The following is a 14,693-nucleotide window of genomic DNA, read 5'->3' as shown; positions in this document are numbered from 1 at the left end:
TTTGTGCAAATCTGGGATGATTTCTGCCCATTGTGACTTTAATGTAGTTAAACATTTCAAGGACTTCACATGAACGTAATCTAGCAAACAATGATACCAAGCCAAAGAAGGAGACATTGGGAAAGGTGACCAAAAGCTTGGTTATCGACATAGGTCTTAAGGAGGAGAAGATTGTGGATGGAATTCCAGAGTTTAGGACCTAGAAGGTTGAATGCATGGCTGCCAGTGGTGTGGTGAAGGAAGTAAGGGATGCATAAGGGACCAAACTGGAGGAATGCAGAGTTCTCAGGAGATTGCAAGACAGGAGGAGGTTATAGAGGGAGTAAAGCCCTGTATGAATTTGAACATGAAGATGAGAATTTAAAATCGTTGGTGGACCAGGAGCCAGTTTAGGTCAATGAACACCAAGCCGATGGGTAAGCAGTATTTGGTATGAGTTAGGATACGGGCAGCAGAGTTTTGGATGAACTTAACTTATGGAGGGTGGAACAGGAGATCGAGGCCTGCCAAGACAGCTTTGGAATAGTCGAAATAAAAGCAGAAAGCTTTTGTTGGAAATACTCAGCAGGTCTGGCAGCATCTGTGGGGAGAGAAACAAAGCTAAGGTTTTGAGCTGAATATGCCTCTTCAGAACTGGAGAACTGGATTTCTGAAGAAGAGTCGTTTTTGACTCAAAATGGTAATTTTGTTCCTCTCTCTACAGATGCTGCCAGACCTGCTGAGTATTTCCAGCATTTTATGCTTTTATTTCAGATTTCCAGCATCCACAGTATTTGGTTTTATTGGAATAGGTGAGTCTGGATGAGAAAAGCATGGATGAGAATTTTGATAGCAGATAGGTTGAGACAGACCACCTACTTCCACCTCCATAATATTGTCTGTGTAATGAACAAATTTTCAGGCCAAATCTAATTGTGGATTAATCAGTAATTAGGTTGAGGACAGGGTATCTAAAAGTTGAAGCTAGCTTATTAAGTGCCAGAACTGAATAGGTAGGAATTCAGGGATGTTTTAAAACTACAATTCAAACTGTTCTGAAAAATATTTTTCTTTCTTTAAGAGAAGAACATAGCTAACATGTACCTTTAACATAGTTTCAAGATTTTTTGAGAACAGTCTTATTCGGAATATGTGAAATCTTTAAAAGATAGGCCTGAAGGAATTTTGGACTCGTTGTGTATTGGGCTGACTAGTTTTGAAGATCTTGTACAGTAGCAGTTCGCGGTTTGTGTAGTTCGAGTTTATGAAATGTTTGAATGATTGTCCTAATACATTATTTTATTTTTAATGTTTAAGAACTAACATTAGCACATATATGGACTGCTGCCTGTACAAGAATTAGCTCTTTCTTTGCAAGCAAGATATATATAAGCTGCTGAACCAAAACAGTACTACGATGTCCTGGAACGAAGTCACCTAGAACTGTAGAGGACAGAATTGTTATTGTTACTGAGTTTGGTGAAAATTTGGCTCTATCTGCACAGCAGGTTGTGAAGAGATCCCAGGTTTTGTGCCTTTTTTTCCAAGATTTAATGAATGGGCAAGGACACAATGAACATATATTGTACAGTTGGTTGATTTCACAGCAGTCTAACTAGTGCATGTAGACTATTTTGAAAACATATCCAAATTGAGCTGCAAAATCCTAGTTAGATGGCTTTTGCACTGAAATAAAATAAAGAATATATGAAATATAAAGACTTTGTGGATTTCGATCCAAAAAAAATCACTTGGCTATACAGATTGAATCTTCATTGCTGTTTTGTTTTTAATGACTTTTGTCTTTTAATCTAGTGCATTTAAGAATCAGTTAATGATTTTAGTTTGATGGGCAGTGTACTGCTATCTAGTACCATTTTTCTAGTAAATCTAATAATGCACTGTGTTTTTATTTTGTCAGCACAGCAAAATGCATTTTCTACCCTAATAACTCTGTTTTTGTTGCTCTAGTATTGGGTTTCAACATTGTTTCAGGAGCTGCAAAGGAACATGACACATCATCACAGGTATAACCTTATTTCATGCCCACACAGATTTCTAGATGTGCAATAGTACTGAAGAATCAATATAACTAAAGCATGACTATATTGATAATGGAAAATAAATTTACACTTAGAAACTAAATAATTGTGAAAGTTTGGCTTGCGTACTTATGTTGGTATAATTTTCAATCTAAATTTTAAACTTTCATCTTTTGCATTGGAAAAGAATGGTACTGCAATTTTCTTTTGTTTTTTTCTCTCTGAAATTTCAACCATTTCTAATACCGTCAACTAGAATTTCAGAGTTCCTATTATCTGGAGCAATTTGAACGATATACTCCCTATTCTTGTTTTGATGTTGGAGGGGGGAAAGACCCTTCATGAAATTTCTCCATGGAGAATTCTGTACTAAATAGTTGTAAAAGCAAATTCGTGTAGAGATGCCTACATTTGTATAACATTATTTGTACAATATTAATGTACATGCCTCAAAATTCTCTCTTGAAAGATTATTTGCCAATTATTTTTTTTCTTAATAAACTATTTTGTACCAAATTGGTTGATGTTCAGCACGATTATTTTATGAGTAAAATACCCCTTCTGCTAAATGTCATATGGTGAATGCTGAATTTTTAGCCATTTTCCGCTGGGGCAGAAAGGATCAATAATCTGATTCTAAAAGAACATCTAGTTCTGGAGGCTTACATCCTTTGAAAAACAAGAATCTTAATTGCTGACATGTGGTTTGATTTGTCCTTGTTTTGTTAATTCTTAGTACAATCAAAGCTATGAATGAGCATTTTTATGACATTTGCTAAGACCATTTTTGTTTTACTTTGATAGCTATCTACAGTCAAGTTGAATAGAAAAAAATATTATTTTTGGAAGTCACCTTTTTTTTTTACATTCTGCCATTCATTAGGTGTACTGTGCCACACTTGATATTTTTGGTAATCTTTCCATTTATTTATTCTAATTAACATCTGTTTAAAATTCTGTAATGAATGACAGATATTGTAAAAACTGTCCATTCTTGCAAAAATAACATAGGCCAAATATTTAATGATGCTCTATTTGTTTTAAATGCAGTATAGATCTAAGAATGTTTTAATTCTGTTTTGTATTCTATCCAGTTCTCTCTCATATTTGAATCTAACCCAGACAAATAGGAAGGTAATCTAGTGTCTCTTAACAATTGTTGGAGATCATAAATGACATATACTACATATTAGCATTTCAGGGAACAAAACTGCCTTCAAATTTGACATTGATATTGTCAGTCTCCTTCACAGAAGTTGTAAAAATGATGTGAAAAGTTGGATGTCAGTGGTGGTGTACAGGATGCTACTTGAAGGCTTTGCAGCTAAAGTCCTTGCTGGGAATGCTGTATAATTTTTTGCATGGTATAAAGCAGAGAAGTAATTTTGGGGAAAATTAACAATTCCTTCCACCTTTAATATTATTGACCTATTTACTCCATGCAACTAATTTAATTGGGAAAGAATGTGCTGTTTAGAATACCTGTATAATATGTGTGCACTTGTATTTGCTTTCAGTATTTGCATATAAAATCTATCTCTGCAGATTTCATCGAACGGCAATGAACCACAGAAAACATCTATAGGTAAGTTATCGAACAGTGATTTCCTAATGGGGACTTCAACTTTCTCAGCAGCAGTATTTCATGAAATTTGATTTCAGCTTCCTGAATCTTTGGTGTGAAATAGGAAAAAAAATTGTTTTTACTTCCACCATCTAGTTTTCTCGCCTCCTGTTCAGAAGGCATTCATTTGGCCTGTGGCTCCATGAATGCTGGCTACCTTGCAAAAATGACCAAATGTGGTGGAATTGTAACTGAGGCTGATTGTGTTCTTTATCAAAAACTACACTTTCAGAAAGTTTTGCTGGATAGATCAGCAGCACTTGGAACCTTGTCTGTTTCCCTCACTAACCTGGCGACGGTGAGGTTTATTGTGCTACTGCTACCTACACTGAGACCAGGGATTACAACTTTATGGCTCAATATGATGGTCATTACAAAAGTTTCTATCTTATATACTTGTTGTTGGATGACATTGGATATAGTCACTATAACTTGTTGACTTTACACACTTTATGCAACATCATAAATTGAAGCAACGATGTATTTTTTGAAGTGTAGTCACTATTGTAAAGTGATGTAATACAGCAGGCAATTTGTGCACAGCAAAGTCCTGCAACTAGCAATTAGATAAATGACCAGATAGTCTATTTTAGTGATGTTGGTTGAGATATAAATGTTGTCCAGAATGCTGAGAACACACCCAGTCCTCTTCAAATGGTGCAATGGGACCTTTTACATTCAACTGAGAGGGCCTCACTTGAAAGACAATGTGCCATTTCCTCAGTATTGGGAAAAGAAGGGGAGGCAAAGTAACATATCCCAGGCATGGAGAGGGCATTGATGGGTTCAAGGAACTGCCAACTACTAAATATTTTTTCTTCGCCTTTATTTGTTCATGGGATGTAGGCCAGCATTTATTGCCCATCCCTCATTGCCCTTGTTCAGAGGGTATTTAAGAGTCAATCAGTGCATAAGGTAAGGACTGCATATTTCTTCCCCTAAAGGACATTAGTGAACCAGATGGATTTTTATGACAATCAGTAATGATTTCATGGTCATCATTAGACTTTTAATTCTAGATTTTTATTGAATTTGACCATCTGTCATGGTGGGATTCAAACCCAGGTTCCCAGAGCATTACCCTGGGTCTCTGGACTATGAGTCAATGACAATACCACTATGCCATCGCCTCCCCTAATGATATTAGATGATACAAAAGGTCTTCAATGGGAGTGTGGAAAGATGGTAAAAGAACAAAAGAATTTGCAAGTAGTTATATGATGTTGATAAAACTTGGAGATTGGAGAAACAAACTGCAAATGCAGGTTCAAAGTGGAAACAGAATATGCTAGTAAAGCACATTGACTCTGCCATCCTGAAAGGAGAAAAAATAGCAAGGCGATCCCATCACTGGCCCTATGTTCTGTCAAAAGGCCGATGGCTATAATGTCAAACCGTCCTCCCGCTCTGCAAACCCGGACACCGACAGACCTATTCAAAGTCAGCATTCCCTGCTGTGAAGAAAATGGAGGATATAGCTAAGGGCAGAATACTGAGGAAAATATGAGATACTGTTCCTGATGCTTGCAGTGAACTTCTTTGGAACAATATAAGAAACCAAAGATGAAGAAGTCAGGGTGGGAATAGGAGGAAAATGTAGCGGCACACCATAGGGAACTCGTGTATATTTGCGTATATAATGGAGGAGTCGTCTTATCCGTATACTGTTTCCCTATTTTAGAGGGGATCACAGCATGAACAGCGAATACAGTTTGCCAGACCAAAGGAAGTACATGTACATTGCTGTCTTACATAGAAGGGATATTTGAAGGTTTGGATGGTAGTGTATGAGGGTGTAAAGGCAGTTGGTGTGCTCGTTGCAGTTATGCAGGACGGTCCTCGGGGAAGGGCAACTGGAAATAGAGGCGGTGAAAAATGAACATGGTGCTTCAGGAAAGCAGAAATAAAAGGGAAGGAGTAATATGTAGTGGAGGGATTATGTAATGGGTAGCTAAAGTGACAGGAAATGTGAATGCTCTTGGGGTGAAACGTGAAGATTCTGCTCTTATGAGAGGATCATATCGAGCCTGTATTGCTGCTCCTCTGGCATTTTCTCCTCCTAGCTAACTCATCCCCTTAATTTTTTAAAATTCATTCATGGGATGTGGGCTTCGCTGGCTAGGCCAGCATTTATTGCCCATCCTAATTGCCCTTGAGAAGGTGGTGGTGAGATGCCTTCTTGAACCGCTACAGTCCATGTGGTGTAGGTACACCCACAGTGCTGTTAGGGAGGGATTTCTAGGATCTTGACCCAGCGACAGTGAAGGAATGGCAATATATTCCCAAGTCAGCATGGTGAGTGGCTTGGAAGGGAACTTCCAAGTGGTGGTGTTCCAATGGGCAGGATTTTGCCCTCGTTGGGTGGGCTCGGCGGGGACGAGCAGGAGCGATTGGGAAGCCGACCACCGCCTGTGATCGGACTGCGACCGCGATTTCATGCTGGTGGGCCAGTTAAGGCCCGCCCAGCTTGAAATGTGTGTTGCAGTGCTCAGCGCTGCCTGTGGATGGGTGGGGGGAGGAGGGTGAACGCGCAAGTTTGCGCATGCGCGCAGGGAAAGCTCCCTGAGGCACAGAGCTGCCCCAGGGAGCTGAAGATATAAAAACCTAAAAATAAAGAATTTTAAAACATTAAAAAGCCTATCCCCTCATGTGACAGAGTTGTTTAATTTTTTGCATCTCTATCACATGAGCAGGGACATATTAGAAGTTAGCTTGAAAGTTTTTAATTTTTTTTAATGACGGATTGAAACCTCATCCCGCCTGTGGATGAGGTTTCACAAAAAATACAAAGGCCGCTTGGCCTTTTCACTTGCCTGCCAACTATAAGGTTGGACAGGCAGGCAAAAAGTTTAATTCAATTAGATTTTTAATGGCCTTAATAGGCCTGTTAATTTTGTCGGCGGGCAGGCTGCCAAGTCCAGCGCTCACCCACCGACTGAAATATCGCGCCTCACTTTACACACGTTTGGGCTGGGCACATGCCCGCCCGAGGAGCAGAGAATTCTGGCCATGTGTTTGCTGCCCTTGTCCTTCTAGATGGTAGTGGTCGTGAATGCCAAAATTGTTCTTGTTACTATTCTTTTTAACCAACTTAGTGCACATCTGACCCATTTGAAGGATGGTGGCAAAGATTATACACCATACTCCCAATTGTGGTTTGGTAAGTTCGTTATAAAACATCTGCATAATCTCTGTGGAGTTGTTCTCCATTGTTCTGGCTTTGTATCCCCACATTCTATTTACTTGTTTATTTTTTGTTTTAAAAGCTTTCTCTACTAGTTTTTTACCAAATAATTTTACTTTATTATTCAACTATGCAAGAATTTAAACACTTTTTCAGGTAGTTGTAAAATACAGAATGACTATGACATCATGGCTCACTTGGTATTATTCGACTTTTGTGACTGAAGGTTGTGGGCTCAAGGCCCACCATGAATTGAACGCTTGGGGCTGGATGTTGGCTACTGAGGCGGGCTGGTTAGAAGACCTGGCTCGGTTACCTAGGACTTTGTCCTAGTTGTTTGACAAGATTTTAGGCTCCCTAGCCCTCATCTCTCTCTCTCTCACCCTCACCATCCCCTCATCCGCCCCCCCCATGATCCTTCATACTTTCCATGCCAACTAAATTCCAACTCGTGCCCCTCATCCACTCCATGCCATCTCATACCCCTTTGCCAACTCCATAGCTAATCACCCAGTATCCACTATGAGCTGACCCCTCAGGAGCCGTGTGGAGCTGAAATAAAATAAACTTCTAAAACTCTAACACAGCTCTCACTATACAGACTTGATAGTGAAAAAAGACCCATTCATGAAAGCATCAAAGCTTTTAAATCTCTGCAAGTAGTTAATCTCTTTAAAAACAAACAAACCTGTTCATACCCCTGATCCTTTAATAGCCTTTTTAAGCTGTCAGTCAAACTGTGAGCTCAGAACCCCTTTATGAGATATTTGTAGCTTTTGCCAAGCATTCAACAAAGAGCTCTTTTGAAACTGTGAACAGATGCTACACCAGCTGCCCTGCCAATCAAAGCAGTCCAGCAGAGGTTTTCATTTAAGCAATCACTGACAGCTGCAGCCAGTTTTTTTTACAGTTTATAGAGCGAGCTTTTAAAAAATCTTCAGATTATGACAGTTAAACAGACTTTATCCACCCTTCTAGAGTGTTTACATCTACTCCATAAATTCATAACTCCCACACAGTGGGTTAAGGCCCTTCAACTGCCAAAAAAGGGGTCTGTTTGAACTCAGCACTAAGTTCAAATGGCCCAGCTGAGTTTGGGTTTCCCTCCTGTGTGATTCATGCAGATTCAAAAATGGGATCTGCCCGAAATGTGGGCGGGACTTCTGCATTCTGGTCCTATCTGTCGTTTTTTAAAGGTCCGGGAGTCGTCCTGACTCTGAAAAGCTAGCCCTGAATGTAGAAAGATATTTCAGTACAGTACTGAGGCAGTGCTTTTATTTTGGAGGTGCTTTTTTCAGATGAGGCAGTAGTCTGGGGTCCCATCAGTTCGTTCAGGTGGATGTCAAACATTCCCTGGCAGTATTTTAAGAAGACCGAGTGAGTCCTCTGATGTTCTGATCAGTATTTCTCTATTAACCAGCACCAACCCAAAACAAACTATCTGATCATTCACACATTTGCTGAAAATGGGACCCTGCAGCGCACAAATTGACCCTGCTGCCTACACTGACTGCAATCCATTGCTGTAAAGCATTTCTGACAGTCCTGAGAACAGTAAAATGCTGCTTTGTAGGTTGAACAGGACTTGCGGATAAATACATTTGAAATTCTCTGCAACAAATGTTGTTTTTTCTTATCTAGAATTATTTTGATGGTTGACATCTACAACTCAAAGTCATAGGGCAGAATATTGCCGTCGGCGTGCGGGGGCGGGCCCGACACGCCGATGCGCAAAACGACGCGAGATGACATTGGGCGTGTGTCCCGACGTCATCGTACATCATTTTGATATTTCGTTCAGCGGGCGCATGCCGGAGGTGGCTGCGCGCCCACCGACCTGTCAACGGCCTATTAAGGCCATTAAAAAAGTAACTTATTAACAACACTACCCGTCCAGCCTTAAGGTTGGCGGCAGGCGAAGAGCACAAGCGGCCTTCGCGTTTTCTAGGAAACATCATCCACAGGCGGGATGAGGCTTCCTGAAGGCTTAATAGAATAATTAAATAAATTCTGTCAACTTCACAAAAATGTCCCAGCTCATGTGATACTGTCACATGGGGGGATACGTTTAAATAATATTTTACTTTATTTTTAAAAAAGTTTGATTATCTACTTAATCTTCCTGAGGCAGTTCTGTGCTTCAGGGAGATTGCTGAGCTCTTTCATGCACTCTCCCTCCTTCCCCCGCCCGCGTAGGTAGTGCTGAGCACTTCCGGCTGCGTGTTACACTGGGCAGGCCTTAATTGGCTCCACGCCCATCCGCGCCCGCTCCCAAACAACCCGCCCACCATAGGAAAACTTCACCCCATAATGACAAAGGAATTTAGCAGTCAGCTAAAATCTACCATATACAATGTTGAGAAGTGCATTTTTATAGTCTCACTGTCAACAGGCTTATAAAGAAAATTTGATGTGCAATTCTCCAGGATTACTTCAGTTACTGTTTGGCTGACATGCCGTTTTTCAATCTGAGAGGTTTATTACCCAAAACAGATTGTTTCTAGTCTACTTACTTCTAGCTTTAAACAGATTATTCTATTTGAATCAAAAGGCAGTTAGACTTTCTAAATAGAAAACCCTCAAGTAACGAGTCATCTGGAACCTCCTGAGATGTGCTGTGTTGAAGAACCGTTTGAGTTCTTTGGACATTTGGACATCGCCATGACCATGGGAGAGGTATTAAAATCTCAAATAGGTAAATGCTGCCTCCATGCTTCCATGTACTTGACCACCGTAAAATTTATGGTGCGAATCAGGTCCTAGACGAGGTTCCCGCTAAAAGCAGACGGTGGGGCCGTACTTAAGTTTCAAAGCTCGTGGCCTGTTAATGTTTATCGACGCTCCGATGTAATTTTTATTTCAACATGGTAAGTCCTTTACTGTCTGCAGCCTGGTAGCAGCAACATGGTAGGGGGAATTGAAGAGGCCCAGGTAAGTTTTAAAACTTTGCCCGCCATTGAATTCCTGTAGGCCAGGGCTAAGGACCCTGACAACATCACAGGCTTCAGAACTAGCCTCTTCCTGTAGAGCTACACATTGGCATCAACCTGACAATGTGGAAAGTTGCCTACTATTTCCTGTCCAATAAAAGCAGGACAATCTGGTCAATTATTGGCCTGTCAGTTTACTCTCACTTATCAGCAAAGCGATGGAAGTCTGTACAAGATCTGAACAGCATTCAGGCTTGGTTTTTTTAATGCTTTCATAGGATGTGGGCGCCGCTGGCAAAGCCAGCATTTGTTGCCAATCCCTAATTGTTCTTGAGAAGGTGGCGGTGGCAAGTAGCATTCGTGCTACACAAACGCCAGCCAATGATCACCTCCAACAAAAGAGAAGTTAGAGGTTCAGGTGGTCTGGAGGCTTTATAACCCTTCGCATCTCGTTCGCTGTTCTGCCGGGAGTGCTGTGCTCCAGTGTTGCTTGTTCTTGTTGCTGGCTTGGAGGTTTTACTGGTGTTTGAGTATGGTCTCACCCATTTCTTCCATTGCTTGAGGTTAAACCACATCTGGTTGGTCTGGCTGGTTTGGTGGTGTTGGACTGTTGTTACTCTTGACCATTTCTTGCGGGGTGGACAAAAGTGGTATTTGTCTACTTGCCGATGTTTTCCTTCCTTCTTTTCCATTCAGGCCATCTGGAAGCTCACTGAGGCTGAGGAAGAGTGTTCCTGTGACAAGAAGAAGATTGAGTAGCATGCTCACATTTGCTTTTTGTTGTTGATGGCGCAATAAGATCATGGCTGGATTATTACCTGAGCCACGTACAAATTGCCATAGGGCAAATAAGATTAGAAAGATGAATGTGTGGCTCAGAGACTGGTCTGGGAGAAGTGGGTTCTGGTTTGTGGGGCACTTGCATCAGTACTGGGGAAAGTAGGGGCTGTACCATTTGGACGGTTTACACCTGAACCATGCTGGGACGAGTGTCCTCACAAATCGCATAACGAGGGAAGTAGAGAGGGCTTTAAACAAGAGGAGTGAGGGATCAAGCTTGGGTAGAGGTAGCAATTCAAGGTATAGAGTCAAGACAGGAGAGCAAAATAGTAATATGACAAATGAGGGTCAGAGAATGGCAGGAAGGGATAGAGAGAAAAAGCCTAAGAATACATCAACAGTCAAGACTTGATGTTACAAAGGTAACAAAAAGACAAAGCTGAAGCTGTCTATCTTAATGTGCGTAGCATTCATAACAAAGTAAATGAATTTATTGGAGTTTTTTGAAGGAGTAACATACAAGTGGATAAAGGGGAGCCTGTAGACTTACTGTACTTGAATTTCCAGAAGGCATTTGATAAGGTGCCACATAAAGGTTATTATGGAAAATAAAGGTGCAGGGGGTAACATATTAGCATGGATAGAAGATTGGCTGGTCTGCTCCTGTTCCTATTTCTTATGTAACTGCTACCAGGTTCCACCATCCCTTGTGGCTTTGGCAAGCTGACTGGAAGCTGCTGTGCTCACACAGTGGTTAGTGTGTTGACCAACTGTACTATCATCATAATTTGAGGTAGAGGCTGCTCAGACTGTTGATGCTCTCTGGTACCACTGCCACCAGAGGTGCTATGGTAATCTCGCGTGTGGTAGGTTAGTCTGACCACTGGGGACTTTCCAGGACCTGGAATATTTATGGGCTGACCTGCTCTGCAAAAAAAAAGAAAGATCACAGATGAAATCAGAGTCTGAATATTCCTTATTGTTTGAAGACTCAGGACCGGCTGTTCTGGCTGACTGATGACTATGGTAGTCTTGACATCTTCTGCCGGCTGGATAAGATTGAGGGCTATGCAGGCATCTCTGCTCAGAAGAGACAAAGGCTGATTGCGGACGTCATACATCAGCTCAAAGGTTTGTTTGTCACCAAACCTCAGTAGTTTAAGAATCATGCCGATAACCGGGAGTCAGACTACCCCTTCTCCATACAGTGGAGTGTCTGTCGTTTGAATCCTTGGAGCCATGGTTCCTTGTCTGACAGGACTGTAATGCTGGCACCTGAATCTGGTTTAAATTTTGATAGATGATTGTTTACCAGATTATCAGCATTGCGAAATGAAGAACTGCATTCTCTGATGTCACCCAAGAAGCATGGCTGTGCATCTTCTAGGTCTTCGGTCTCAACCTCATGGATTACCTTTTGGAATGTCTGTGTGGTGCTGAAGTTTTGATTTGCACAGTTTACCAAAGTGTCCCTGTTGGATGCAGTGGAAGCATTAGGCAGTGCTCGCAGGACACTGATCTTTCCTGTGAGGGCACTTCACACTGGAGCACTGGCAGGGTCGCTTAGCTGGGCAGGTGTGGAATCTGTATGGGTAGAGCTGAGAAACACTAAGGGGCAAAAAAACGTTAGTGGGGGTTGTATAAAGACCCCCAAACTGTAGTGGTGATGTTGGGAATGGCATTAAACAGGAAATTAGAGATGCATGCAATAAAGGCACATCTGTAATTATGGGTGACTTTAATCTGCATATAGATTTAGCAAATCAAATTAGTAACAATAACATAGAGGAGGAATTTCTGGAATGTATACGGGCTGGTTTTCTAGACCAATATATTGAAGAATTAACTAGAGTACAGGCCATCCTAGACTGGGTATTGTGTAATGAGAAAGGAATAATTGGCAATCTAGTTATCCCCCTTGGGGATGAGCGACCATAATATGATAGAATTCTTCATCAAGGTGGAGAATGACGTAGTTGAGTCTGAGACTAGGGTCCTGAATCTTAATAAAGGAAGCTACGATGATATGAGGCGCGAGTTGGCTATGATGGATTGGGAAACGTTACTTAAAAGGGATGACGGTGGATAGGCAATGGCAAACGTTCAAGAGCGCATGGGTGAACTGCAACAATTGTTTATTCCTGTCTGACGCAAAAATAAAATAGGAAAGGTGGCCAAACCATGGCTTACAAATTAGAGATAGTATTAGATCCAAGGATGAGGCATAAAAATTGGCCAGAAAAAACAACAGGATTGGGAGCGCTTTAGAATTCAGCAAAGGAGGACCAAAGGATTGATTAAGAAGGGGAAAATACGAGAGTAAACTTGCGGGGAACATAAAAACTGATTGTAAAAGTTTCTAAAGGTATGTGAAGAGAAAAAGATTGGTGAAGGCAAAAGTAGGTCCCTTACAGTCAGAAACAGGGTAATTTATAATGGGGAACAAAGAAATGGCTGACCAACTAAATACAGGAACTAAATAGGATTATTCCCTCCAGGACACCCTAGTCCACTCCTCCATCACCCCTTACACCTCAACCCCCTCCCACGGCACCTTCCTATGCAACCGCAGAAGGTGCAACACCTGCCCCTTTACTTCCCCTCTCCTCACCGTCCAAGGGCCCAAACATTCCTTTCAAGTGAAGCAGCATTTCACTTGCACTTCCCTCAATTTAGTCTACTGCATTCGTTGCTCCCAATGCAGTTTCCTCTACATTGGAGAGACCAAACGCAGACTGGATGACCGCTTTGCAGAACACCTTCAGTCTGTCCGCAAGCATTACCCAGACCTCCCTGTCGCTTGCCATTTCAACACTCCACCCTGCTCTCATGCCCACATGTCCATCCTTGGCCTACTGCATTGTTCCAGTGAAGCTCAACGCAAACTGGAGGAGCAGCACCTCATCTTCCGACTAGGCACTTTACAGCCTTCCGGACTGAATATTAAGTTCAACAATTTTAGATCATGAACTCTCTCCTCCATCCCCACCCCCTTTCTGATCCTTCCCTTTTTTTCCCAACAATTTATATAGATTTTTCTTTTCCCACCTATTTCCATTATTTTTAAATGTATTTCCATCCATTGTTTAATCTCTACCTTTTAGCCTTTTTTGATTCCTTCACCCCACACCACCCCCACTAGGGCTATCTGTACCTTGCTTGTCCTGCTTTCTACCCTTAATTAGCACATAACTTCAGATAATATCACCACCTTCAACACCTCTTTGGCCTTTTGTCTGTGACATCTTTTGGTTATCTCCACCTATCACTGGCCCTCTATCCAGCTCTACTTGTCCCACCACCCCCCCTTAAACCAGCTTATATTTCACCTCTCTTCTATTTTTACTTAGTTCTGTTGAAGGGTCATTCGGACTCAAAACGTTAACTGTGTTCCTCTCCGCTGATGCTGCCAGACCTGCTGACTTTTTCCAGGTATTTTTGTTTTTGTTTTGGATTTCCAGCATCTGCAGTTTTTTGCTTTTAACTAAATACATATTTTGGTTCTGTCTTCACAAAGGAGGACACAAATAACATACCAGAAATGTTGGGGAACACAGGGTTTAATGAGAGGGATGAACTGAAAGAAATCAGTATTAGTAGGGAAATGGTGTTGGAGAAATTGATGGGATTGAAGGCCGATAAATCCCCAGGGCCTGATAATCTACAGCCCAGAGTACCTAAGGAAGTGGCCCTAGAAATAGTGGATGCATTGGTGGTCATCTTCCGAGATTCTATAGACTCCGGAACAGTTCCTACAGATTGGAGGGTAGCTAATGTAACCCCACTATTTAAAAAGGGAGTTAGAGAGAAAACAGGGAATTATAGACCAGTCAGCCTGACGTCGGTAGTGGGGAAAATTCTAGAGTCCATTATAAAAGATATAATAGCTGAGCACTTGGAAAACAGTGCCAGAATCGGACAGAGTCAGCATGGATTTACGAAAGGGAAATCATGCTTGACAAATCTATTGGACTTTTTCGAGGATGTAACTAGTAGAGTTGAAGAAGGGGAGCCAGTGGATGTGGTTTATTTGGACTTTCAGAAGGCTTTCGATAAAGTCCCACATAAGAGATTAGCGTGTAAAATTAAAGCACATGGGATTGGGGGTAGTGTATTGAGATGGATAGAAAACTGGTTAGCAGACAGGAAACAAA

At 41.5% G+C, this 14,693-nt stretch overlaps 1 protein-coding gene across 2 annotated transcripts in view; it reads left to right on the top strand.

Annotated features, from left to right (window-relative positions):
- The window catches only part of b3glcta (beta 3-glucosyltransferase a), a 233,346-nt gene that overhangs the window by 9,255 nt on the left and 209,398 nt on the right, over positions 1–14,693 (top strand). For both annotated transcript variants that reach the window (XM_078545355.1, XM_078545354.1), the window contains exons 2-3: positions 1,951–2,006; positions 3,567–3,606. In XM_078545355.1, coding sequence (XP_078401481.1) covers positions 1,951–2,006; positions 3,567–3,606 — 96 coding nt within the window. The remainder of the gene's footprint in view (positions 1–1,950; positions 2,007–3,566; positions 3,607–14,693) is intronic.

Source organism: Cetorhinus maximus, chromosome 7 (assembly GCF_964194155.1).
Source record: "Cetorhinus maximus chromosome 7, sCetMax3.hap1.1, whole genome shotgun sequence".
Classification (NCBI taxonomy): domain Eukaryota; kingdom Metazoa; phylum Chordata; class Chondrichthyes; order Lamniformes; family Cetorhinidae; genus Cetorhinus; species Cetorhinus maximus.
The sequence above is the reverse complement of the archived record's forward strand: the minus strand, read 5'-3'. Positions and strand labels throughout refer to the sequence as shown.